Below are 26,988 nucleotides of genomic sequence, written 5' to 3' on the forward strand. Positions count from 1 at the left end.
GGGGTGCAGGAAAAAAAAAAAAAAAAGGTAAATAAATAAATAATACAAATAAAAAGAGGCCCAGCAGTGTCCAGCGCGCTCACGCGCGGGGAGAGCCCGGGGGCGCCCCGCCCCGGCAGCCTCGATGCACGCGCGCCCGCGCACGCGCCCCGGCCACGCCCCGCGGCGCCCCACGCGCGCCCCTACACCGGCGTGCGCCCCTACACCGGCGTGCGCCCCTACACCGGCGTGGTCTTCCTGTTGAGCGTGTTGGTGTTGGAGGCGGCGGCGGCGGCGGCCTCCTTGGACAGGGTCCCGGGCGCGGGCGCGCTGGCGGCGGCGGCGGCGGGCGCGGGCGGGGCGGGCGCGGCGGGGGGCCCGGTGACCGTGACCGTGACGCCGCCGCCGCCGCCGCCAGCATCCTTGGGGAAGGCGTTGTGCAGCGTGAGGAAACCCGACGAGCCCCCGCGGTCCCGCTCGCCGCCCGCCCCGCCGCCGCCGCCGCCGCCGCCGCCGCCCCCGGGGCCCCCCGGCGCCCCGCCGTACGCGCCCCCGCCGCCCGCGCCGGCGCCCGCCAGCCCCGCGGCCACGCTGCCCTTGGACGGGTCGCGGCTGAGCGTGTACATGGAGATGTCCGTGGAGGCGAAGCCCGGGCCGCCCCCGGGGGCCCCGGGAGACGCGTCCCGCGAAGGCGAAGGCTCGCTGGAGCGGGAGCTGGAGCGGGAGCGGCGGCGGTAGCGGAAGCGGTAACTGGGCAGACGGAGGATGGCCGAGGGGCCGCTCCCGCCACTGCCGCCCGCGCCGCCGCCGGCCTTGAGCAGGTCCGAGCGAGACTGGCAGTGCGCCTCGCGGCTGCGCTCGATGTAGATGTTCACGGCCAGCACGCCGATCACCTCGGCCAGGATGAACGACAGCCCGCCGAAGTAGAAGGACCAGCCGTACGAGTAGTGGTTCTTCTTCTCCTCGTCCCGCTTCGGGCCCGGCTCGCCCGCGTTCGCAGAGATGTACACGATCACGCCGATGATGTTGCTCAGGCCTGGGCGGAGACGGTCAGATGGGAGCCTCCGGGACACCCCGGCCCGGCCCCGCCCCGTGGTCCAGGCCCAGCGTGTCATTAAGCCCCCAGTGTCTACACCCCAACCCAGGTGTCTAGGCCCGCGCTCATTAAGCTCAACTCCAGCCCCAGGAGTCTAAAAAAGTCCACCGGGCTGGTCCAAGCCCTGCCCACATTGCTCTGAGCTCCACCCACAAGTTAAAGCCCCACCTCACTGAGCAAGGCTCTACCCCGAGGAATCTAAATTTCACGCCTATGGCGCTAAGCTCCAACCTCGAGTTGAAGGCCCACCCCACTGGTCTAAACTCCACCCCCAGGAATCCAAGCCCCCCCTCCACTGGACTAAACCCCACTTCCATTGGTCTAAACGTCTTCGTCCCCACTGAGCTAAATCTTGACACCTAAGTCTTAAATCCGCTGGGCATGGTAATGGCAGAGGTAGGAGGGTCGCCAAGCGTTCGAGTTCGAGGCCACCCTGAGACTACACAGCCTGAGCTAGAGTGAAACCCTACCTTGAAGAGTCTTAAGTCCCACCACGGCCGTACTCAATTCCACAGAAGTCTAACCCGTACCACCCTTGCCCAAACTCCACTCCCAGGAGTTTAAATCCGGACCTCACAGTGCTAAACTCCACCTCAAGCCTAAGCCACAGCCCTTTGATCTAAACTCCACCCCTTTAAGGGTATGGCTGTGTCCCATGGTCTAAGCTCCACCCCAGATGGTTTATCTATGCTTGGACATGGTCTAAGTTCTGTCCTGAACGGTCCAGGGCACACTCTTGTTGGCCTAAATCCACCCCCATGTGATCAAGGCTTTGACCCAAGGGGGTAAGACCCTAACCTGCATCGTCCTGGCCATGGCTGGCCCATCTCTGCCCTAAATGATCTCAACTTTTCCTCAGTGTCCAGGCATCACCCTTAGGTGGTCCGGTTCTACCCCAGCATGTCTAGGCCCTGTCCTGCCTGGTCCATCTGCAATATAGTTTTTGATGAAATGGTCCCAAGCTTGGCTTCTAGGCCCTGCCCTAATCATCTAAGATTTCCTACCCCCAGGCCCCACCCTCTGCCCCTTGAGCCAAATATGTAACCCTACTTTGAATCTCTTGGCTGTCCACTGCTGACTATACAGTGTCTCCCTGGATAATACAATCCCACCCTTGGCATCTATCTATTCCAGACCTCCCTTGCTGATCTGAAGTTTGCCCTTATTAAAGTACATCTTCCTATTCCAGGCCTAGTCTCCAGTTTTCTGTGGGGGGAGGGTGCATGTGTGTGTCGGGGGGGGGGGGGTCAGAAGACATTTTAGGGTGTCACTTCTCAGGTGCTGTCTATCTTTTATGAGACAGGGTCTCTCACTGATCTGGAACTGACCACTGAGCCCCCAGGTCTCCACTGCCTCAGTCCTGAGATTACAAGAAAGCCACCACCCCAGTTAAAAATAAAATAACAGGGGTTCTTGGGGTCAGATTGAGGTCCTCATGCTTGCATGGCAAGCACTTTAGGGACCGAGCTATCTCCCCAGATCTCAACCTCCAGCTTTCCAAATCCAGCCCCTGTAGACCTAGGCCAAACTTCCCCTCATGACCTCCTAACCCTAGCTAGCCCTGCACAGTGCAGATCTAGTCTTATCCACAGCATACCCTGCCTTGCTACTTAACCATACTGATTCCAAGATGCCCACAGCCTTGCCTGTCACAAAGTACATTTTCAAGCCAGGTGTGGTGGTTCACACCTATAGTCCCAATACTCAAGAGGTGGAGACAGGTGTTCACCATAAGTTCAAAGCCAGCCTGAGCTACAGAGTGAGACTGTCTCAAAAAAAAAAAAAGGAAGAAAAAAAAAGGAAATAAATGAGTTAAATCCTGTCCTTTCTTTATCCTCCATCCCTTCCAAAGGGCTCTGCCCTCTTGGAATTTCTCATCCCTACCCTCACCCCTGTCAGTGATGTCAGTGAGTGGGTCTGGGACCTGTCCCTTAAGGCTTCCAACCCTGGCTGTCTGCTAGGCTTGACCCTAACTGTTAAGTGGCCAATCCCAGATCCTGACCACAGACCAGCTTCCTGAGTTAACCGGGATAATACTTGGTGCCTTATAATGGCATAACGGCCCTGCTTTTGAATTTTCCAAGCATGACCCTTTCTTTTCTAGACTTCGTCCTCAAACAGGCAAAGGACCACAGAATCGTCTTAGCCTAGCCTTTCCAATTTCCTACCCCTGGGGTTTCCGACCACTCCTTTTAGTATCTAGCTGGGTCTGCCAAGCTCAACTCCTTAAACAGGCTCCAAATTACTTTCTCCTTCACATGGCTCCGACCCCTTTATTGGCCAGCTCCGCTCTGAAGATAGCCTCGGACCCCATGGGTCTCAGGTCCCACCTCCTTCCCAAGCTCCTCCTCCTTCCTCCCTGGGACCGCGGTTTCAGATCCTGGGCTGAAGCATCTCCCCCGTCACCGATAGCCACCTCGCTGGTGCTGCGATCTGGCCGGGAGACTACACCTACCTTACCGGGCGGGAGGAGCCTAGGGGCGGATCCGGGCCCCAGGGGGCGCTCGGGGCAGGCTGGCTTTTCAGACACTCACGCACACGCGTGGGTGCACCGCCGCCCCCTCCCTCTGCCTCTCACCTGCTGCTACGAACAGGATCCCTGCGCCCAGGATGATGTTCCTCTTGGACTTGTAGACGCGGGAGGCCGCCACGCACACGCCCCCGAGCAGCAGCAGGATGGCGCTGAGGATGGGGAAGATGCTGGAGGCGCGGACCACTCCTGTGGGCAGGAGGGACAGAGATGCGGAGAGGCCGCGAGCGAGGGCGGTCCCAAGGCCCGTGCCTGGCCTGCGCCTCCTCCGCAGGTTTCCCTTCGCTGTACTGAGCTTATTCTGCCGGAGTATGTCCCATTCTTTCTTGCTGTTAAAAATTTCTCCACTTGTCTCTGCCTGTTCCAGCGTCTTCTCTTCAACTTTTTCTTTCTTCCTCGGTCCACTTCCCTCTCTCCTGGCATATTGTCCTATCTCTCTATCTCATCTCTCTCCTCCTTGTATCTTTTCTCTCACTCAGCAGTCTTTTTTACAACCCGGTAAGAACCCGGCTCAACAGATGTTGTGATTTCTGAACCCTGCTGAGTCCTCAGCCAATCATAACTCGGGCTTTTCCTGACAGTCGATTGTTGCACAGGCTTCCCCCCCCCTCCCCTCCGAGGAGTAGCTAGTCCCCCGCCGCTGATTGGCCCACGGCGCAGCCGCAGTAGCCAATCCCAACCTGGAAATCTACAACCACTGACTGGGTTCAGTGCCAAAGACAGCCAAACGTCCAACCAGCACCCAGGATCCTCAGCCCTGCCCCGTCCAGCCCTTCGCGCGCTCCCGGCCCTCGGTCCCTCAGATCGGGCCGTGACCCCCACATACGGAGCAGATACTCCGCGCTGTCATGGTCATAGTCCGTGTCCTCCGGGAAATGGTTGATCTTCACGCAGACACCTCTTTTCAACCCTGGAAAGGGGGTGGAAATGGGGACTTCAGAGTTGGGGGCGAGGCGATCCCCAGTGAAGGAAGACCCTCACCTGTTCCAGTTCCTTTTTCCCTCTGGGTTGGGACTTTTTTTTTTTTTTTTTTTAAATTTCTCAGGTCTGTTTCCCCACCTGCATTTAAATTAAAAAAAAAAAAAAGGTGAACACACCTGCAATCCCAGTACTCAGGAAGCTGAGGCAGGAGGATCACTGCAAATTCAAGCAGGCAAGGGCTACATAATGAGACCCTGTCTCAAGAGAGAGAGAAGAAAGCCCGGCGAGGTGGTGCACGCCTTTAATCCCAGCACGGGAGGCTGAGGTAGGAGGATCGCTGTGAGTTCGAGGCCACCCTAAGAATACAGAGTGAATTCCAGACCTTTCCTCAAAAAGCCAAAGAAACAGAAACAGAAAGAGAAAGGGAGGGCTAGGGAGGAGAAAAAAGAAGGGCCAACATCCTTCCAAGTACTGTAAAACTACTATAAGCTGCCTGACTTCCTGTTTCCCCTGTAAGGAAGAGAATGCTATTTCCACCATGTCAAGCTCCCGGGGTACCCTAAACTTGTTGAGAAGGCTGAAATTCAGGGGCGTGCATTCCCCTTGACCCTGAGACGTGCTACTGGAGGCGGAAGCAGGCCAGAAGGTCCTGGGAGAATCTCTTCCGTCTTGGAGAGAGAGGGAGGGATGCCCAGTCTTTTTCTTTTCTTTCTTTTTTTTGGGGGTGTGTGTGTAAAGGTAGGGTCTCGCTCTAGCCCAGGCTGACCTGGAATTCCCTATGTAGTCGCAGGGTGGCCTTGAATTCACAGCGATCCTCCTACCTCTGCCTCCCCAGTGCTGGGATTAAAGGCATGTGCCAACACACCCAGCGGCCCAGTCTTTTTTTGTGGGTAACTCAGAAGCTGGGAGAGAGATGGAGTGACCGCAGAGGCAGTGTGTCCCCTAGGGGTCCTCCCGCAGGCTCATGCCTTCCTCTTCAGACCCTCATCCTCACTCTCACTCAGAACCTGGCTAGCTCATCTTTGGGACCAGGTTGTTTTGCATAGCTGGAGAAGACAAAATAAAAAATAAGCAGTTTCCTCAACTCCAACCTGGAGGCCTTAGCCTTTGAAGAGAGTCTACTGATTTTCTGTAAGTGTGATACCCTGCAGTGGCAGTTCAGGGGCAGGCATACCCTTGAGGAAGCACACCACACACACACACACACACACACACACACACACACACACACACACACACAGCTGGGTCAGTGACACCCCCCTCCCCCTTTCTAGCGTCAACAGCTCCCTGGACTGTCCCTTCCCTCCAGCACATACATTATGTGGACCTAGGACAGTCGTCTTCCTCAGCAAGCTGGGAGTTGTCCGGAAGGTGAGGTCCGGTGCCCCTGTGTCCCTAGCAGTACTAAACACTGGGCCGTGCTCCCAGTTAATGACTGAGTGGATGAATGGGTGAAATGATGAATGAATATAAGGATAACAGAAAGAGACTGGAAGCAGAGCAAGACAGGCAAAGGAACACAGGAGGAGAGAGGAAATAACAGATACAAGGCACTGAGTGATTCCCCTAGGACCTAAATGTTGAAGTGCTTCCTGTGTAGATAAACATACTTGATGCCTAAAGGCAGCTAATGTTAGTGTCACGCAGTGGCCAGATGTTTACATATTAGAGTCATACTGTTTCTAAAGGAGGCTGGATTCTACCAAGTCCTTCTATGACCCTCTTGACCTTATATCTCCAACTTTATTCTGTTCCCTCACCGATGAAAACCAGGTAATAATGGCCGGAGAGATGGCTTAGCGGTTAAGGTACTTGCCTGCAAAGCCACAGGACCCAGGTCCAATTCCCCAGAACCCATATAAGGTGCGTGCACAAAGTAGTGCATGTTCATTTGCAGAGGCTAGAGGCCCTGGCGCCCCATTCTTTCTCTCACTCAAATATATATATATATATATATTTATTGCAGGTAATAGGCCCCACCTTACCACCTGGATGTGACAATGGGATCCAGATGAAGAGATTTAACATGTTTTTCCTGGAACACAATTGAGTATTCTGTTTACTATTGTACCCATTGTCCAGATGTGGAAACTGAGACACAGAAAGGTTCACCAATTTAGTGCTGATGGGTGGAGGAAACAGAATTCAAACACACAAAAGGGTTCAAATAGATACTATGGGGATGTAAGCACAGGGACTTCTCCCCAGTAACTTTTCAGCATCCTGAACAAGGTCGAGCACAGTGTAAGTACCTAACAAATACTTAATACTGAGGAACTTGGGAGATGGTTCAGTCAGTAGAGTGCTTGCTGTGCAAACATGAAGACCCAAGTTCAGATCCCCAACACCCATGTAAAGGTCAGGCATGATGGGATGTGTCTGTAATCCCAGCACAGGATCCCTGGGATTTTTTGGCTATCCAGTCTAGCTTAATCCATAAACCCTATGTTCAGTGAGCGATCCTGTCTCAAAAAATAATGTGAAGGGCTAGAGAGATGCCTTAGTGGTTAAGGTACTTACCTGTGAAGCCTGAGAACCTGGGTTCAATTCCCCAGTACATAAAGCCAGATGCACAAGGTGGTGCATGTATCTAGAGTTTGTTTGCAGTGGCTGTAGACTCTGGTGTGCCCATTCTTTCTCTCTCTTCCTCTCTCTCCCCTCCCTCTCTTTTCTTTCCCTCCTTGCAAATTAATTAAATTTTTTAAAATAAAAACAAGGTCGAGGGAATTGGAAAGATAGCGAAATGACTAAAGCTGTCACAGCTCAAGCTGGAGTACCTAAGTTCAGACCCCAGACCAACACAAAAAGTTGGGAGCCTTGGCAGGCTTCTGTAATCCTAGCATACCGATGCTGACTTTGACTCAGATGGAAGACAAGAGAATTTCTCAGAAGCTCATGGTGAGGAGCAAAAACAACAGCAGAGTGAGAAACCCTGCCTCACATGAGGGAGAAAGCCAAGGACCAACCCAAAAGTTGTCCTTTGACCTCCACACATGTGCCTGCACTGTTGCAAACACACACACACACACACACAATTAAGATAATTTTAAAACAATAAACATCGAGGTAAAGCTAGGCATGGTCCTTTTATCTCAGCACTCAGAAGGCTGAGGTAGAAAGATTGCTAGGAGTTTGAGAACGGCCTGGGGCTACAAAGTGAGCTCCAGGTCAGCCTGGCCTAGAGTGAGACCCTACCTAGAAGACCCCCCCCCAAAAAAAAAAAAGTGAGATGGAGAGCTATTGAGAAAGACACTCATGGCAGGGTGTGATGGATGAAACTCATAACCCCAGCACTTCAGAAGCTGGGGCCAGGTGGGTTGCCATGAACTTGAAGCCAGCATGGGCTAGAATGAAAACCTGCCTAAAACACACACACACCCACACACACACATATGTGTGTGTGTATGTATGTATGTATGTATTGAGGAGATGGCTAAGTGGTTAAAACTGTTTGCTTGCAAAGCTTGCTAGCCTGGGTTCAATTTTCCAGTATCTATGTAAAGCCAGACCAGAAAGAGAGAGAGAAGTCAGGCATGGTGATACACACCTTTAATCCCAGCACTTGGGCGACAGAGGTAGGAGGTTTACCGTGAGTTAATTCAAGACCACCCTGAGACTACTTAGTGACTTCCTGGGGTAGAACGAGACCCTACCTCAAAAGAAAGAAAGAAAGAAAGAAAGAAAGAAAGAAAGAAAGAAAGAAAGAAAGAAAGAAAGAAAGAAAGAAAGGGAGAGAGAGAGAGAGAGAGAGAGAGAGAGAGAAAGGAAGGAAGGAAGGAAGGAAGGAAGGAAGGAAGGGGACTGGAAAGATGGTTTAGCAGTTAAGGTGCTTGCTTGCAAAGCCTAAGGACCCAGAACTGATTCCCCAGTACCACATAAGCCAGATGCACAAGGTGGTGCTTGTGTCTGGAATTCATTTGCATTGTATTGAGGCCCTACCACACCCATTCTATCTGCCTCTTAAAAAAAAAAAAAAGAGGGCTGGAGAGATGGCTTAGCGGTTAGGCGCTTGCCTGTGAAGCCTAAGGACCCCGGTTCGAGGCTCGGTTCCCCAGGTCCCACGTTAGCCAGATGCACAAGGGGGCGCACGCGTCTGGAGTTCGTTTGCAGAGGCTGGAAGCCCTGGCGCGCCCATTCTCTCTCTCTCCCTCTATCTGTCTTTCTCCCTGTGTCTGTCGCTCTCAAATAAATAAATAAATAATGAACAAAAAATATTTTTAAAAAAAGAAAGGAAAGAAAAAACAGAGAAAGATACCTAATGTCAACCTCTGACCTGTACAAGCATGCACACATACACACGCACAAACATGCACACCATGCACACATACACACTCTGTGTGGGGGTGGGGGTGGGCGGGTGTGTTCTGTGTCACTCGTCACTGGGGAAAGCAATGAAAAGTATGGGATATTTGTCTTGATTCCTTTGAGACAACACAGTCTAGCCTCAAACTTACTCTGTAGTCCCAGCTGCCCTTCTGCCTCAGCCTCTGGAGCGCGGGGAGAACAGATGTGCACCGCTATGCACAGTCTGAGACACAGCCTTAGATCTACTATGATAGCTACTATTTTAAAAAAGGCAGAAAATAAAACAAGTACTGGCAACGATTTAGAGAAGCTGGAACCCTTGGCAGGAATGGAAAATGGTACAGCCACTGTGGAAAACAGTACGGTGAGTCTTCAAAAAAAAAAAAAAAGAAAAAAGAAAAAGGAGGCTGGGGAGATAGCTCAGCACTTATCCTCAGCACACACAGACTTTAGGGCCAGACTGGTTGGCAGCACCAAGAGACCCTGCTTCAAAGAAGGTAGAGCAGGTCTGGAGAGATGGCTTAGTGGTTAAGGCACTTGCCTGTGAAGCCTAAGGACCCAGGTTTGATTCTCCAGGTCCCACGTAAGCCAGATGCACATGGTGGTGCATGTATCTGGAGTCTATTTGCAGTTGCTAAGGGCCCTGGCATGCCCATTCCCCCCCCCCTTCTCTCTCTCAAATAAATAGATAAATCAGAAAAAAAAATTAAAAAGAAGGAAGAGCACAGACAGCTCCTCTGACCTTCACACACACACACACACACACACACACACACACACACACACACAATAAATCAAGTTAATATAGCATTACCATCTGATCTAGAAACTTCACTCCTCAGTATGCATCCAAAATGGAGAGCATGGGCTGGAAAGATGGCTTAGTGGTTAAGCATTGCCTGTGAAGCCAAAGGACCCCAGTTCGAGGCTCAATTCTCCAGGACCCACGTTAGCCATATGCACAAGGGGACGCACACGTCTGGAGCTCTTTTGCAGTGGCTGGAGGCCCTGGAATACCCATTCTCTCTCTCTCTCTCTTCCCATCGCTTTCATATAAATAAAAATTTTAAAAAGTGGAAAGCAGTAACACAAAAAGGGTATTTTACACACAGGCATTTATAATAGCATTATTCATAATAGCCCCAAAATAGGAACATTCGAATGCCCTTAAAAGATGAATGAATAAACAAACAAAATGTGATACATAGGCTGGAGCGCTTAAGGTGCTTGCCCATAAAGCCTAAGACCTGAGTTTGATTCCCCAGTGCCCATGTAAAGCCCAAGGAACAAGGCTATGCATGTGTCTGGAGTTCATCTGCCGTGGCTAGAGGCCCTGGTGCACCCACTTTCATTCACCCCCTCCCTGTCTGTCTCTCTCTCCTGGGTGTGGTGACACACATCTTTAATTCCTGCACTGGGTAGGCAGAGGCAGGAGAATCACTGTTAGTTCAAGGCCAACCTGAGACTACATAATGAATTCCAGGTCAGCCTGGGCTAGAGTGAGACCCTACCTTGAAATACCAAAAAATAAAAAGTGAGAGAAAATATATATATATACACACACATATATATGTATGTATATATATATGTGTGTGTGTGTGTGTATATATATACATACATACATACATACACACATACATACATATATAACTATGGGAGTATATATAATGGAGTATTATTCACCCTTTAATAGGGAATTCTGAAACACACTATAACATAGATGAACCTTGAGGACATTATGCTATGGGAAATAATCCATTCACATAAAGACAAATGCTGTATGATCATATGTGGCACCTGGACAATCAAATTCTTAAGCATAGAAAGTAGAATGGTGAGGGCTGGAGAGATGGATCAGCAGTTCAGGTATTTGCCTGCAAAGTCTAACAACCCAGGTTTGATTCCCCAGTACCCACATACAGCCAGATGCACAAAGTGGCACATGCATCTGGGGTTCATTTGCAGTAGTTGGAGGTCCTGAGGCACCCATTCTCTCTGCCTCTCTTCTTGTTTTCTCTGCTTGCAAATAAATAAATAAAAATATCTTTTAAAAAAGAAAGGAGAGGAGTGCTCAGCACTGCAATATCTCTATCACACCTTCCAAGGCTCAGGGTCCATTGCGGAAGAGGTGGCAGGAAGAATGTAAGAGCCAGAGGAAGCGTAGGACTCCTTACAATGTGCTCCTCCAGACACAAAATGGCCTGCATACCCATGACCTCACTATGCCTAACACTACCTACACAAGACCATCATAATAGAAAGAAAAGATCACGACATCAAAATAAAAGAGAGACTGATTGAGAGAGGGAGGGTATGATGGAGAATAGAGTTTCAAAGGGGAAAGTGGGGGGAGGGAGGGCATTACCATGGGATATTGTTTACAATCATGGAAGTTGTTAATAAAAACAATAATAATAAAAAATACAAAAAACTATTTTAAAAAACAAAAAAAAGGAAGAAAGGAAGGGAGGAAAGAAAGAGAGAGAGAGAGAGGCTGGAGAGATGACTCAGTGGTTATGGTGCTTGCCCGTGAAGCCAAAGCACCCAGGGTCAATTTCCAGGATCCACATAACCCATATGCATAAGAGGCACATGTGTCTGGAGTTTGTTTGCAGTGGCTAGAGGCCCTGGCGTGCCCATTCTCCCTCTATCTGTCTCTCTTCTCTATCCCTCTCTGCTTGCAAATAAATATTTAAAAAGAAAGAAAGGGGGGGGGAGGGAGAGGAAGGAGGGAAGGAAGGAAGGAAGAAAGAAGAACAGTGTTTGCTAGGGCTAGAGGAAAGGGAATTATTTCAGTTTGGTTTTTTGGTTGGTTTATATTTATTTATTTATTTATTTTTGGTTTTTTGAGGTAGGGTCTCACTCTAGCTCAGGCTGACCTGGAATTCACTCTGCAATCTCAGGCGGCCTTGAACTCACAGCAGTCCTCCTACCTCTGCTTCCAGAGTGCTGGGATTAAAGGCGTGTGCCACAACGCTTGACTTTACATAGTGTTTTGCCACGACTTTGAGGGGGAAAGAAGGAAGGAATATATAAAATTTCCAAATGTAAATTTTTATCCATCAGTAAGATTTCACTCTCAAGTTGGCGCCTTTCTTGGATGGAGTCCTAGGCCGCTCCCAGGACAGCAGGATCACATGCAGCTGAGCAAGAGAAGCACATGGCACACAGAATCTAACATATGTCCTCTGATGAGGCTCAACTGGTTGAGTGCTGGCTTAGCATGCATAAAGCCCTGGGTTTGATCCCCAGCACCAAATAAAACAGGATGTGGTGGTGTATGCTCGTAATCCCAGCACTCCAGAGATGGGGGGCAGGGGAATCAGAAGTTCAAGGCCAACCTAGTATACATGTGACCTTGTATCAAAATAAATAAGTAAATAAAGCACTATGTAACATGATGACGAGTGTTTAAACACTTCTGGGATTCTCTATGTAGTCTCAGGGTGGCCTCGAACTCACGGTGATCCTCCTACCTCTGCTTCCTGAGTGCTGGGATTAAAGACGTGTGCCACCACACCAGGCTAAACACTTTTTTTTCCCCCCAAGGTAGGATCTCACTCTAGCTCAGGTTGACCTGGAATTCACTATGTAGTCTCAGGGTGGCCTTGAATTTATGGCGATCCTCCTCCTACCTCTGTCTCCAGGGTACTGGGACTAAAGGTGTCTGCCACCACTGATACAGGTGGTTCATTAACTTAACACCTTTGGACAATCCTACAAAGTACGCAGTGACAGGATTCCCAAATGAGGAAACTGAGGCACAGAGCACTGAAGGAGTTGCCCAGCCCCACACATTGATGAGGTGTAAGCATAGCCCAAGTTTGGAAGTCATGGAGCCCAGACTCTGAAATCAAATCCTCCAAACTCCCATTGCAGACCTGCAAGTTTCCGGCTGTGACTTTAGCAACTAGAACACAGAGACATGGGGTGTCCCCCACATCGCTCATCCCCGGCTTTCCTTGACATGGAGCCTCTCACTGGAGCTTGTCGCAGCAAGTCTCTCGTCTCTGCTCCCAAAAGACTGGGGTTACAGATGTGCATGGCCAAGCCCAGCTGTCTATGTGAATGTTGGGGAATAGAACTCAGAAGGAACCAAGGCTCCCTCAGGCCCTCATGACTGTGCAAGAAGAGCTCATACCTACTGAGTCATCTCTCCCCTAACCACAATATAAGGGTTTGGGTTATTTTTTTGGGGGGAGGGGGTTCAAGGTGGGGTTTCACTCTAGTCCAGGCTGAGCTGGAATTCACTATGTAGTCTAGTCTCAGGGTGGCCTCAAACTCACAGCGATCCTCCTACCTCTGCCTCCCTGAGTGCTAAGATTAAAGGCGTGCGCCCCACCAGACTTGTTTTGGTTTTGGGGCAGGGTCTCACTCTGAAACTCTGTACCTCGTGCTGAAACTTAAAACTCACAGCGGCCCTCCTAACCCTGCCCCCCCAAGTGCTGGCATTATAGGCATGAGCCACTGTGCTGTCTTAGGCTGGGACTTTACATCCATTGCTGGTACTGGCGCAGCTCTGAGCGACTCCTCAGACCTGCCTAGGGCACAAGCAGACGGGAGGGTTAAAGGGCAGCTCGTCTGTGGGGACCCGCACAGAGAATAGGTCCAGCAGGCTGTGTCCCTCCACGTCTCCCATGGCGGGTGTCCCAAGCTGAGTCACATCTCTTCTCAAGCTACCAGCTTCTTGCTCTGATAAGCCAGAGTAATGCCATCCCCACGGCCTGCCTGTGACGTCTCAATGCGCTAAGAAGAGTGCTAATCGCAAGGGTTTGCAGGGCTGGCACTAATAAATGGCACCGTGGGGCGAGATTCTTGCATCCTCAGAGAGGAGAGTGGCAATTGACATTACCAAGGACGGGGCTCAAGGGCAGTGGTCCAGTGTAGATGCCACCTCCCTGAAGTGCCAACAGATAAGTGCTGTGAGGGTAACATCCACACCAGAGAAGACGGAAAGAGGAAAAAGCAGGTAAGAGTTCATGAGCAATGTTTACATTGATTGCATAGGATATTTTGGGTTAAATTAAGTTCACTTGGTTTTGGTGCTGGGGATGGAACCCAAGGCCTCAGGTATGTTCAGAAAACACTCTACTAAGCCACGCCCCCAGCCCCTCACTGTGGATTCTAGACAAGTGCTCTACCTCTGAGCCACGCCCCCAGCCCCTCACTGTGGATTCTAGACAGGAGCTCTACCTCTGAGTCATGCCCCCAGCCCTCACTGTGGATTCTAGACAGGAGCTCTACCTCTGAGCCACGCCCCCAGCCCTCACTGTGGATTCTAGACAGGAGCTCTACCTCTGAGTCATGCCCCCAGCCCCTCACTGTGGATTCTAGACAGGAGCTCTGCCTCTGAGCCACACCCCCAGCCCCTCACTGTGGATTCTAGACAGGAGCTCTACCTCTGAGCCACGCCCCCAGCCCTCACTGTGGATTCTAGACAGGAGCTCTACCTCTGAGCCACGCCCCCAGCCCTCATGTGGATTCTAGACAGGAGCTCTACCTCTGAGCCACACCCCCAGCCCCTCACTGTGGATTCTAGACAGGAGCTCTACCTCTGAGCCACGCCCCCAGCCCTCACTGTGGATTCTAGACAGGAGCTCTACCTCTGAGTCATGCCCCCAGCCCTCACTGTGGATTCTAGACAGGAGCTCTGCCTCTGAGCCACACCCCCAGCCCCTCACTGTGGATTCTAGACAGGAGCTCTACCTCTGAGCCACGCCCCCAGCCCTCACTGTGGATTCTAGACAGGAGCTCTACCTCTGAGCCACGCCCCCAGCCCTCACTGTGGATTCTAGACAAGGGTTCTACCTCTGAGCCACGCCCCCAGCCCCTCACTGTGGATCTAGACAGGAGCTCTACCTCTGAGCCACGCCCCCAGCCCCTCACTGTGGATCTAGACAGGAGCTCTACCTCTGAGCCACGCCCCCAGCCCCTCACTGTGGATCTAGACAGGAGCTCTACCTCTGAGCCACGCCCCCAGCCCCTCACTGGTGAATTGTAGACAGGCACTCTACTGCTGACCTATGCTCCTGGTTTCCCACTGATGGATTCTAGGCAGGTGCTCTACCACAAAACTACACCCCAGCTCTTCCTATTTATTTATTTCACTTATTTATGTATTTATTTATTTTTTGGTTTTTCAAGGTAGGATCTTGCTGTAACCCAGGCTGACCTGGAATTCACTCTGTAGAGTCAGGCGACCTGGAACTCACAGTGATCCTCCTACCTCTGCCTCCCGAGTGCTGGGATTAAACGCGTGTGCCACCACGCCAGCTTCTTCCTCTCTATTTTAATGTAACTACTAGAAAATGTTCATTTTAATTATATGCACTTCATATTTTATTTCGTTGCAAGGGGGGGTGAGAATGGGTGCACTTGGGCCTCCAGCCACTGCAAACTCCAGATGCATGCACCACTTTGTGCATCGGGCTTTACATGGGTACTGGGGAATCAAACCCAGATCCTTGGGCTTTGCAGGCAAGTGCCTTAACTGCGGAGCCATTTCTCCAGCCCAATATTTTTATTTATTTATTTGCAAGCAGAGAGACAGTGACAGAGAGAGAATGGGCACACCAGGGCCTCCAGCCACTGCAAATCAATTCCAGATGTGCACCTCTTTGTGCATCTGACTTTACATGGGTACTGGTGGATCAAACTTGGCCAGGCAGGCACCTTAACTACTGAGCTATCTCTCCAGTTCCTCATGGTTAGGCAGCATGGAGTGATCAGGGAGGAAGGACTAGAAGCTTGGTCACCTGGCTTCCTAAAACTAAGAAGAAAACAATGGGCTGCAGAGATGGCTTAGCAGTTAATGTGCTTGCCTGCAAAGCCAAAGGACCCAGGTTCAAGACCCCAAGACCCACATAAACCAGATGCACAAGGTGCCACATGTGTGTGGAGTTCCTTTGCAGCAGCTGGAGGCCCTGGTGCACCCATTCACGCTCTGTATCTGCCTCTCTCCCAAATAAATTTTAAGATATTAATTTAAAAAATAGTAACAGTTACAACCTGCAGAGCACCTGCTAGCCTGGCAAACGCTTCGCTCATCCGCGCATTGACTCCCTCCTTGTTCTTGTAAGACACTGCTTTGCTTCCCTTCTCGCAGTTGTGGGGATAAGGCACATAAAGGTCAAGTACACAGCCCAAGGTCACACGACCTTCCATGATACACAAAAGGCAAACTAAGTCTGTCTTGTTTGGGGATGTGCGTCCCAATCATCCAGTCCACTGAAGGGCATTTTTGCAAGAGTACTGGGGATGGAACTCAGCTTCTCAAATATCTCAAAGGGAGGTGTACCCTGAGCCCCACAATCCCCAGACAGGGCCTCTGTCTGCACTCCTGAATCCCATGTGTGTGGGAAGCTGGTATTTTTGTTGCCCTTTTCTCCTAGGAAAGAAAACAGATGTAAATTCCAATCCAGACCCTATTGCATGTGAGCTGTGTGACTTTCAGCCAGGCACTTAACTTCTCTGAGCCATTGTTCTTTTCCAGAGCCCTGCTACCTCCTCTGCAGGGTTCCTGTGAACGACACATGAGTGACAGCTACAGTAGCAAAGAAGTCAGCCTTCACATACTGCCTCCCTGACACAGTAACCTCTCTTGGCTTACAGGACACCCACTTACCTGGCTCTGCCCAAGCCTTCACTCCGTTCTCAGCACCCCACCCAAGCTTAGCTTCTTACCTCCCGGGTGTTTAAAGCCTTCAACTCCATCTCTTGGGAGCTGGGAGGATAGGGATGCACCACCATGCCAGTCTGTGCAGTTCTGGGGATGGAACCCAGGGTCTAGTGAATGCTGGGCAAGGACTGCACTCACTGAGCTGCATCCACTGCCCCCCACATGCTTTTAGTTTGTTTCTGGGTCTTCTCCTTTCTACCCCCTCTCTCCTCTCCTCTCCTCTCCTCTCTCTCTCCCTGTATGTGCATGCATGTACACATGTGTGATGCTGTGTATGTTCAAGTACACATGTGCGTATGTGGAGGTCAGAGGACAACTTTGAGTCTCGTCCTCAGGAACACTGCCTACCTCTTTTCTTATTTTTATATTGTTATTTTACTTATTATTATTATTATTATTAGTTTTTCGAGGTAGGATCTCACTCTGGTCCAGGCGGACCTGGAATTCACTATGTAGTCTCAGGGTGGCCTTGAACTCATGGTGATCCTCCTACCTCTGCCTCCAAGTGCTGGGATTAAAGGCGTGTAGCACCATCCCCAGCTTCTTTTTTTTTTTTTAATTTTTAATTTATATTTATGTACTTATTTGACAGAGAAAGAAGGAGAGCAAAAGAGAGACAATGGGCGCACCAGGGCCTCCAGCTACTGCAAAGGAACTCCAGATGTGTGCGCCCCTTTGTGCATCTGGCTAACGGGGGTCCTGGGAATTGAACCTGGGTCCTCTGGCTTAGTAGGCAAACACCTTAACCATTAAACCATCCCTCCAGCCCTGTCTACCTCTATTTGAGAGAGGATTTCTCATTGTCCTGGAGCTCACATTTAAGCTAGACTAGCTGAGCCCAGGGATTCCCTATCTCTACCTCCCCAGCAAGGGGACTACAGGTGTGCACCACTTGCTGAGCATCTCTGCGAGAGCACAGAGGATATAACTCAGGCTCTTATACTTAAGATGTATTTTATCTATTTACTTATTTCGAGAGGCAGAGGGAGATATATAGAGAGATTGGGCACACCAAGTCTTCTAGCCACTGCAGACAAATTCCAGACTCGTGTGCCGCCTTGTGAATCTGACCTACGTGGGTTCTGGGGAATCGAACCTGGGTCCTTTGGCCCTGCAGGCAAGCACCCAAACAGCTCAGCCATCCCTCCAGCCCCCTGTTATACTTTTGAGGTAAGCACTTTGCCCAGTGAGCCATCTCCCCAGCCCTTCTCCATATCTTAAGTGACCTTCTGCACCCATAATCTGAAATTCCTCATTGATGTGCATATCTTCAGCCCCAACTGTCTCTGGCTCCAGCCTCAGACTATCTCTAGCATCTTAGGACAGGGGCAGGAAATGACAGCCATGGACCAAACCCAGCTGAGAATAGCTTTTTCAGTTTGCAGAGGATGGAGAAAGTATCAAAAAAGAACATGAGGGGGCTGGAGAGAGGTCTCAGCAGTCAAGGAGCTTGCCTTCACAGCCTAATGACCTAATTTGACTCCCCATAACCCACATAAAGCCAGATGCACAAAGGGGCCCATGTGTCTGGAATTTGGGGATAGCAGCTGGAGGCCCAGGCATTCCTGTTCTCTCTGTCTGTCTGTCTTCTACCTTTCTGCTTGCAAATAAACAAATAAAATATTTTTTAAATAAAATAAAGCCTTCTTGCTGCTGTGAGGAAGGAAGGGAGGAAGGAAGAAAAGAAGGAAAGGGAAAGGCTGACAAGATGGCTCAGCATTTAAGGACTTCCTTGCAAAGCCTGGTAGTCTGGGTTCAATTCCCAACACCTGTGTAAAGCTGGACACTAAGAGGCACTGCAATGTGGTGCATGTGTCTGGAGTTCAAGAGACCCTAGTGCGCGTATACACACACATATAAATAAATAACTGTAAAAAAAAAAAAAAGAGAGAGAGAACATGGCTGGGCGTGGTGGCTCATGCCTTTAATCTCAGCACTCAGAAGGCAGAGTGGGAGGATTGCTGTGAATGTGAGGCCAGCCTGAGACTACAGAGTACCAGGTTGGCCTGAACTAGAGTGAAACCTTACCTCAAAAAAGTAAAAAAGTCAGGCATGGTGGCACACGCCTTTAATCCCAGCATTCGAGAGGCAGAGGTAGGAGGATTGCTGTGAGTTCAAGGCCACCCTGAGAATACATAATGAATTCCAGGTCAGCCTTGGCAAGCCTCCAAAGCCTAAGGACCCAGGTTCTATTCCCCAGGAGCCATGTAAGCCAGATGCATATGGCTGGTGCACGTGTCTGGAGTTCATCTGCAATGGCTGGAGGCCCTGACATACTCTCTCTCTCTCTCCTCTGCCCCCTCAAATGAATAAAAATAAAATATTTGTTAAAAAGCTGGGTATGATGGCTCACACCATCATACCCACTGTAATCCTGGCACTAAGGAAGCTGAGGCAGGAGGTGTGCCAGGAGCTTAAGGCCAGAATAGTTGGGCACGGTTGTGGGTGCCTGGAATCCAAGCACTCTCAGGCAGCAGAGTCAGGGAGATTACAAGTTCAAGGCCAGCCTAAGCCATATAACGAGTTGAGAAGGCAGCCTGGACTACATGAGACCTTGCCCTTCAAAAAACAGTTGAAAATTGGGCTGGAGAGATGGTTCAGCAGTTGAGGTGCTTGCTTCTAAAGCCTGCCAGCTTGGGTTCAATTCCCCAGTGCCCACATGAAGCCAGATGCCCCCAAGTGGCACATGCACCATTTGCAGTCTCAAGAGGCCTGACCTGCCTATATTTATTCTTAAATACTTTTTTAAAATTATTTATTTATTTATTTGAGAGCGACAGACACAGAGAGAAAGACAGGTAGAGGGAGAGAGAGAGAGAATGGGCGCGCCAGGGCTTCCAGCCTCTGCAAACGAACTCCAGACACGTGCGCCCCCTTGTGCATCTGGCTAACGTGGGACCTGGGGAACCGAGCCTCGAACCGGGATCCTTAGGCTTCACAGGCAAGCGCTTAACCACTAAGCCATCTCTCCAGCCCGCCTATATTTATTCTTTCTCTCTCCTCACAAAGAAATAAATAAAAATATTCTTGATGAAACAACTGAAGCCGGGTATGGTGGTACACACCTTTACATCCCAGCACTCGGAGGCAGAGGCAGGAGGATCGCTGTGAGTTTGAGGCCATCCTGGGAATACAGAGTGAGTGCCAGATCAGCCTGGGCTAGAGTGAGACCCTACCTTGACCAAAAAAAAAAAAAAAAAAAAAAGACTGAGAATAAAAAACACAAAGGGAGGGAGGAAGGGAGGGAAAGGAGAAAGCGAGAAAGGAAAAGAAAAGGAAAGGAGATCAGGCATGGCGGCTCACATATGGAATCCCAACACTTGAGAGGATAAAGTAGAAGAATTGCTATGTGTTCAAAGCCAGCCTGGGCTAGAGTGAGACCCTGACTACAAAAACTGAATTGAAATAGAAAGGAAAGGAGAGGTGGAGGGATGGCTTAGCAGTTAAGGCATTTGCCTGCAAAGCCAAAGGACCCAGGTTTGATTCCCCAGGACCCATGTTAGCCAGATGCACAAGGTGGCGCACATGTCTGGAGTTTGTTTGCAGTGGCTGGAGGCCCTGCATGCCCATTCTCTATCTCTCCCTCTTTCTCTGTTAAATAAATAAATAATATATATATATATATTTTTTTTAAGTAGAGGAGAGAATAAAAAGAGAGCAGAGGAAAGGACATGCTATTCAAAGACTGGTGTCCATAAATGAAGTTCACTGAAGACATAGCCACACTCACGTACAGTGTGGTTGTTTTCACAAGTAGCTGTGACATCGACCGTATGTTCCATAAAGCCCAAAATAGTCACCGCACGGAGGCACTCTGTAAGCCCTCTGGGATGCCGGCCCCTGTGGTAGGTTTTTTTTTTTTTTTTTTAGCAGACATCTTAAATTCCACAATTTAGCCCATGACAGCCTTCCTTACTAATGAATTATATATATATATATATATTAAAAAGGGAAATTAAACTAAACACCTGTTATTCCATCTGACAATGGCTTTCCATACTCAGGCGCTCAAGTCCAAAAGTCTTGTAGCCATGATTCTCACCTGGAGCTGAATTTATTTCCCAGGGAAAGTTGTTAATGTGTGGAGAACTTAAAATTCTGGTTGTCACAACTGCAGGATGGAGGGGGGTCTAGGCAGAGAGTGGAGAAGTTGCTCAACACTCTGCAACGCACAGCTCAGCCCCCCGCCACACGTAATTCTCCAGCCCAAAATGTCACCAGGACTGAGGTTGAGAAACCTGACTCCAAAGACACCCTCACTCTTTCTCTCCCCCCCCCCCGCCGCCCCCCAGATCCAACTACAGCTCCCTCAGCAGTGTCTGCCCATGGGGAATTTGGGGATATACTATGAATTCAAGCCACTCACTCCCCCAATCGCCAAGGTTCCCACTGGAGGCAAGCCACCTCCTGTTTCCCCTTTCGCCTTCCCCTTAGTCATTTCTGCCCCCCCCCCCCCGCTTCAGCAAGCACCTTCCTGTTAAAACGTAAGTCAGTTCCTGTGACTCCTCTACTCAAGAACATCCCCGCTCCCCATCTCAGAGACAATGCACGGTCCCTCCTGGGATCTCTAAGAACCTGTGAAGTCAAGACAGTGTCACCTTTTTGACCATCACCCCCCCCACACTACATTTTTGCCTTTCTCACTCCGTCCACACTCAAGTTCATGTCCACCTCAGGGCTTTTGCAACTGCTGCTTCCACAACCCAAGCACTTTCCCCCCAGATACCCATATGCCTCCAACCATATTTCCTTCAAATCTCCATCCAAAATGTCAACCTGCTATGTGAAATGTCTCCAAGCCTTCTTGATGACTTCGCACACACAGCCCCGTGCCTCCCTCCCCTCTCCTTGCGGCTGCCTTTTCCCTAGGACTTTATTTAACACCCTAAATGCTTCACCTGGTTATCGCTGTCATTGTCAATCTCTCTTTCTAGAGCATGCGAGATTTAAAGACAGGAATGCTGTTGGGTTTTGCCTCTCCTTCCCCACCTGCTCATGAATCAAGAACAGAGTCTGCCACACAGTATTGTCAATAAAATAAATAGATGGACAGATGGATGGATGGATGAATGAATGGCACTCACACACTGCCCTGGAGGTTTCGTGGTACAAATCCCTGTACTTATGCCTGATGCGACCAGGGAATAAATTAACACAGTGAGGATGGGGAGGGGTTGAGGAGACAGGAAACAGAGGTGACTAGGATGGGATGATGCCCCTGTGGTTCAGTCTGAAAGAGCAGCTGCTGCTCCAGCAACGTGGAGTCAGTGCAGAGCACAAGCCTGCTGCGGTCAGATCTTCCCTGTCAGCTGAAAGAAGCTGTGGAAAGGATCTTGAGGAAGCAGTCTCTGTATTGAAATGGTGGAGACTGGGCTGGAGAGATGGCTTAGCAGTTAAGGCGTTTGTCTGCGAAGCCCAAGAACCCAGGTTGGATTCCGCAGAATCCATGTAAGCCAGATGTACCAGGTGGTACATGCTTCAGGCGTTCCTTTGCAGTTGCTAGAGGCCCTGGAATGCCCATTCTGCCCATTCTCTCTCCCTCTCTCTCCCTCCCTCCATCCTCTCTCTCTCTCTCTTTCTGCTTGTAAATAAATAAATAATGTTAGTGACTGATTCCAGTTTTGGCTGCAAGTGAAACATTCCGAGGGGCGCTTTTGCAAAGCCCACCCTTCTCACAATGGAGTGACTTTGGGCAAGTGGTTTAGCCTCTCTGGGCCTCAGTCTCCCCGACTGCAACAGGAGGGAAGATGAAGCAGAATCATCTAAATCAGAAAGAAAAGGACCAGGATGTGAGGTCGCAGGAAGTCGCACAGAGAAGGGAGAAGGGGCTGTGGGGAGAGAGACTGCAGGAGCGGGAAGACAGCCGGTTACCATTTACAAGAGGAAGAGCGACCAGAGAGAGCAGAGGAGAGGGTCATGAGTCATGGATTCATTCCTGAGGGAGCCACAGAGCCTAGCAGGGGAGGGAGGAGAGGGGAAGGGAAGGAGGGGAGGGGAGGGAGGAGGGGGAGGGGAGAGAAAGGAGTGGGGGGGTTAGCGAGAGCAGAAAGCAAGATTGGGGGTGAGAGAGGCTGAAGAATTCAGAGAATGAGGTAGAATGCCAAAGAGAGTGAGAAGGGGATGGGAGCGAGGGAGGGTCTAGAAGCAGGGTCCTCTAACAGTGAGAGGGAAGGAGGGAAGTTTGAAGGATGGCGGAGAGTCAATGAAGTACCAGTTTTGGAGGAAGGAAGAGGTGCATGCTGGAAGAGGCGAAGGGATTGGGGATGCAGGTTGGTAAGACCCCACGAGCGAGCAAGCAAGCGGGCAGAAGGGGCACGCAGGCTTGCTTAGGAGGCAGGCAAGACCGGTAGCAGAGGGAGTGTAGGCAGAAGAGGGAAGTTCGGGCCCGAGGGCGTGGAGGGAGCCACAGGCCTCTAAGCAGAGAAGCACGCTGGCCTGGCGGAGACCTCGGGGGATTCAAAGAGTGGGAACCCGGGGCATCTACTGGTTGGGGCGCAGGGCCTTTCCGCACCCTACCTTCCAGGCAGCAGATCCTCCACAGGCCAGAATGGGTGAGGCCCCCAGGGTCCTTCTTCTCGGAGGAGCCGCTGCCCCCTCCTCGGTGGGGCGGGCCCTCGTCGCCCGCCGTCAGGTTGGTGGTGTTGCAGATGAGCGCGCGCGTGTACAGCCAGTAGTCCGTGCTGATGGCGATGGTCATGAGGCCGAAGGCCGCGAAGGCGCCCACCGTGGTCAGCAGCACCTGGACGCCCTTCTCGCACCACAAGCCCCTCTCTTCGTTCCAGCGCTTCAGCGACTCCAGTTTGACCACCGGCAGCCGGGGGGCCGTGGGCCACCACCGGGGCAGCGGAGGCGGGGCCGTGCCGGCGGCTGGGGGGGGTCACGGCGCAGGCAGAAGCTGGGGGCCCCAGGGGAGGCCGAGGGGTGGGGGGGGGCAGGGGGAGCGGCGAGCAGGCAGCTGCAGAGCCGGGGTCAGGGCGAAGCCATCGTGCCCAGCTGGTGGGAGGAGGAGAGGAGAGGAGTTAGACAGAGGGGCCCTCCACAAAGGTCTTCTGCACCCCAGACCTCCTTCCTGCTGATATTTCTGCCCTCTGTCCTCACCCTCTGAAAAGCTAGCCTCTCCTACACCACTGCCTCTTCCTCCTAAGGGGCCCCTAGCCCTCCTCACACACCCACAAGCCTTTTGATTGCCCCCTCCCCGCCTCACTGAACTGGTCCTTCTCTGCATCTGCTCAGGAAATCCCTGTCCTGTATCCCAAACTTTGTCTACACCATCTCCCCAACTTAGGAACCACCGCCTTGGCTGGGGAACTCAGTAGAGCGCGCGCTTAGCATGCACAAAGCCTGGGCTCCGCAAACCAGTGTGCCAGTGCCTGTAACCCCGGCCCTCGGGAGGGGAGGTGCAGGCAGAGGGATAAGAAGTTCAAGGTCATTCTCAGCTACATATTGAGTTCAAGGCTATCTTGGACTAAAGATCCTGCAGAAAGAAAGGAAGGAAGGGGAAAAGAAAGAAGAAGACATTCCACTTCCGACTCCACCATTTCCTGTTCTCTTCCTTGGTCAATGCCACCCACTGGCCCCACCCCCATCGGCCCCTGTTTCATCATCCAGCAACACTTAACATGTCTCCTACAATTTCCTCTAAGGAAAAAACAAATATCTCAATCTCTACTTAGCTTTAAAAAAATCTTGGGCTGAAGAGATGGCTCAGCAGTTAAAAGTGCATGCTTGAAAGCGTGATGGTTCTGGGTTCAATTCCTCAGTACCTATTTAATGTCAAATACACAAAGTGATGCATGTGTCTGGAGTTCCTCTACAGTGGTAGGAGGCACTGGAAGGCCCTAACACACACACACACACACACACACACACACACTCACTCACTCTGTCTCTCTCTTCCTCTCTCTCTCTCTCTCTCTCTCTTTGTCTCACACACACACACACATACACACACACACATTCACTCTCTCTTCCTCTCTCTCTCTCTCTCTGTCACATACACACACACACACACACACACATCTCTCAAATAAAGAAATAAGAATATTTTAAAAGAATAGTAAAAATAAGTCTTCCCAAGTAACCCTCATTAATTGCACAAGCCACAATGTCCTGCAACCCCCACAGTTTCTTCTGTGTTGAAACTGTGGGAATGCTTTTCCTCTTTTGGTTCCGGTGTCCCGGGAACTGGCCTGATAAAACCTCCAGCACATGTTAACAATGACCAGAGGATTTTTCGAAACCTCAGCTGCGGGGAGTCCCACCTGAGAAATGGCAACTTCATTGGTCTGAGAAGTCACACATGTAGATTTTTTGAAGCACCCTGGGGAATTCTAGTGTGTGAGCAATGTTAGTGGACCCTATGGGCTTGGAAGACTGCCCCCTCCCATCTCCGTCACACCGCCTCTCCCAATCCCCACGGCCTCCCCATGTACCATTCATTCATCCCCCAACCCAAGTGTCCTTCTGTGTTTTGGACTCAAGGAAAACTCCCCGCTGTTTCCCTTGCTTCAACCGTGTTCAGAACCTGGCTTCTGCTCTCTGTACAACTTAGAAAAACTCATCATCACCATCATTTTCTCCTCCATTAAGAAAATTTTTCTCTATGAGCACCGCAGGATTCTCTACTCACAGCTTCCTCCAGACCCCAATTTCCCCCCATTCAGACTTGTCCCAACTCAACATTTGATCTGTGAAAAACTATAATCCCTCCCTAGCCCCATGCCATGGTTTTGTCCTCTGTCCCTCCCTCATGCCTCACAGCAGCCCTTATCATCCACATCACAAGGGATCCCCAGTTATAGATCTCCTCAGGTGACTATGAACCCCACACTCTCTTCGACGTACTAGAAACGGCCCTCCCTGACTTCTCTTACATCATGGAGAATCCCCTTCTCTCTTTCCCACTTCCTCCACCCACCAAAGCTCCCAACAGCTCCAGAGCAAGAAAATCCCCTCCTTAGGCCCCCACAGACTTCCCTGCTTGGGAACATCCCTGGTCCTTCCCCACCACAAATTCACCAGTGCAGAAACTTAGCCCCCATCTTCTTCCAGATTTAAAAAGATCTCCTCCCCACCCCTGAATCAAATTGCACCCTCAATGGGGGGGGGGGATCTACGGGGCTACAACTCTTCTCAATTAGGGACAATAACCCGCTCGTGCCCACCCTTCGCTTGCCATTCGCGTCTGTCGTCCACACGGTGCCCACCACTGCATCGCCTCCTGGCCATGTGCAACTCACCTGTTTCCTCCACTTTCCTAGACTTCTCCCCAAATCCCCCTGCTACGCAAGGGCCTGCAAGAAGCTCTTCGAGGAAGACAAGGAACAAACAGAAACCCAGGGTCCCCACGCACGATGACCTTGGCCTTCCACTGCCCTCCCGGGCTCCACCGCCCCCACCAGCCGGCCCTGCACGGGGTCTGCTCCCGGGAGGGGCTGTAGAGCAAGGTTGTCGGGGGGGGGGGGTGTCTCCATGGTGACGGGGCCTGGCGCCCCACACATAGGCTCCCTCCCCCACCTGAACTCCTGCCTGCCCACACACAGCCCCTTCCTGGGTCACTCCGGCCACGCTCCGGGGGCTCGGGCGGGCCTGCGCCCCTCACCACCCCTGTCGGAACAAATTGCTGTTTCCGCCGGCTTGAGTGCTGACGGGGCGGGGGGGGGTGTACCTCCTCCCCCTGCCGGGGGGCCCACAACCCGGGATGAGAATGGAAGGGACGAGGAGAGACTTTCTCCATCAATAAAGATGCGAACTCCTTTTCAATTTTTGTCAATTTGGGGAGGGGGAGACACAAGCTGTTTGGCTTCAGGGACTGTTCTCCGAGTCCATCTGTCCGCGGTGACTGCAAAGAGGAGAGGAACAGGGGACCCCCCAATTCTACAGCTTCCTGATAAAAGATGGGGTTCACTGTGCTGTCTCCTTCTTCGGAGGGGCCAGTTCTCTCTCAGCATGGAGGGGGGGGGGAAATCACAGAACCTTAATGCTACACCAACCCACTCCGATTAATAAAAAGATCTCTCACCTCAGTTAATGACAGGTCAACTCTCCAAGCACTGGGGAGGAACGTCCAGTCCTCGCGGCCGGTACCACCCTAAGAACACCCTTTGGGCTCCCAGTTGTTGATGCTTCCCCCTCCCCCAGCAGCCGGGGACCCAGGCGTCCGACCTGGTTTGGTGGGGGTGACGGAGATAAGGAGGCGTATGAGGAATGGGGGTGTGAGGGAGGGGGAGGATAGCTGGGGGTAGCGCTGAGCTCGGGTTCCCAAGGAGTAAGGGTCGGAATTTAAGAAAGAAAGAAAAAAAAAAAAAAGGTGAGGAGACAATTTGGTTCTCGTGTCGCTGGGTAAAGTGCGGAGCCGTAGGACGAGAGAGGGAGGAAGGAGGGAGGGGGAGGGGAGCTGCTGAGGGATGGGGGAGCCTCGGAGAGGAGAGGGATAGGGGGAAGGGAAAGGATTGGGGGGCAGGGTCTGGGTGGTGGAAG

At 51.3% G+C, this 26,988-nt stretch overlaps 1 protein-coding gene across 1 annotated transcript; it reads right to left on the reverse strand.

The window, feature by feature from the left end:
• Positions 1-218: 218 nt before the first annotated feature.
• Cacng8 (calcium voltage-gated channel auxiliary subunit gamma 8) lies at positions 219-23,365 on the reverse strand. Its single transcript, XM_012951943.2, has 4 exons — positions 23,026-23,365; positions 4,432-4,515; positions 3,654-3,794; positions 219-1,015 (listed from the first exon to the last, which is right to left on the reverse strand). Exons 1-4 carry the CDS (start codon positions 23,204-23,206, stop codon positions 219-221), a joined length of 1,203 nt encoding a protein of 400 aa, XP_012807397.2. The 5' UTR covers positions 23,207-23,365.
• Between the last annotated feature and the right edge of the window lie 3,623 nt (positions 23,366-26,988).

The sequence above is a fragment of the Jaculus jaculus genome, chromosome 14, assembly GCF_020740685.1.
Source record: "Jaculus jaculus isolate mJacJac1 chromosome 14, mJacJac1.mat.Y.cur, whole genome shotgun sequence".
NCBI classification, from domain to species: domain Eukaryota; kingdom Metazoa; phylum Chordata; class Mammalia; order Rodentia; family Dipodidae; genus Jaculus; species Jaculus jaculus.

Bases quoted from the DNA above. Each gene is read 5' to 3' on its own strand.
- Cacng8 (XM_012951943.2), bottom strand. From the start codon at position 23,206: ATGACCATCGCCATCAGCACGGACTACTGGCTGTACACGCGCGCGCTC. The intron at 4,516-23,025 runs GTAGGGTGCGGA...CCCCCTTTCCAG, and splicing joins GAGGATCTGCTGCCTGGAAG to GGTTGAAAAGAGGTGTCTGC. The intron at 1,016-3,653 runs GTGAGAGGCAGA...GTCTCCGCCCAG, and splicing joins GATCCTGTTCGTAGCAGCAG to GCCTGAGCAACATCATCGGC.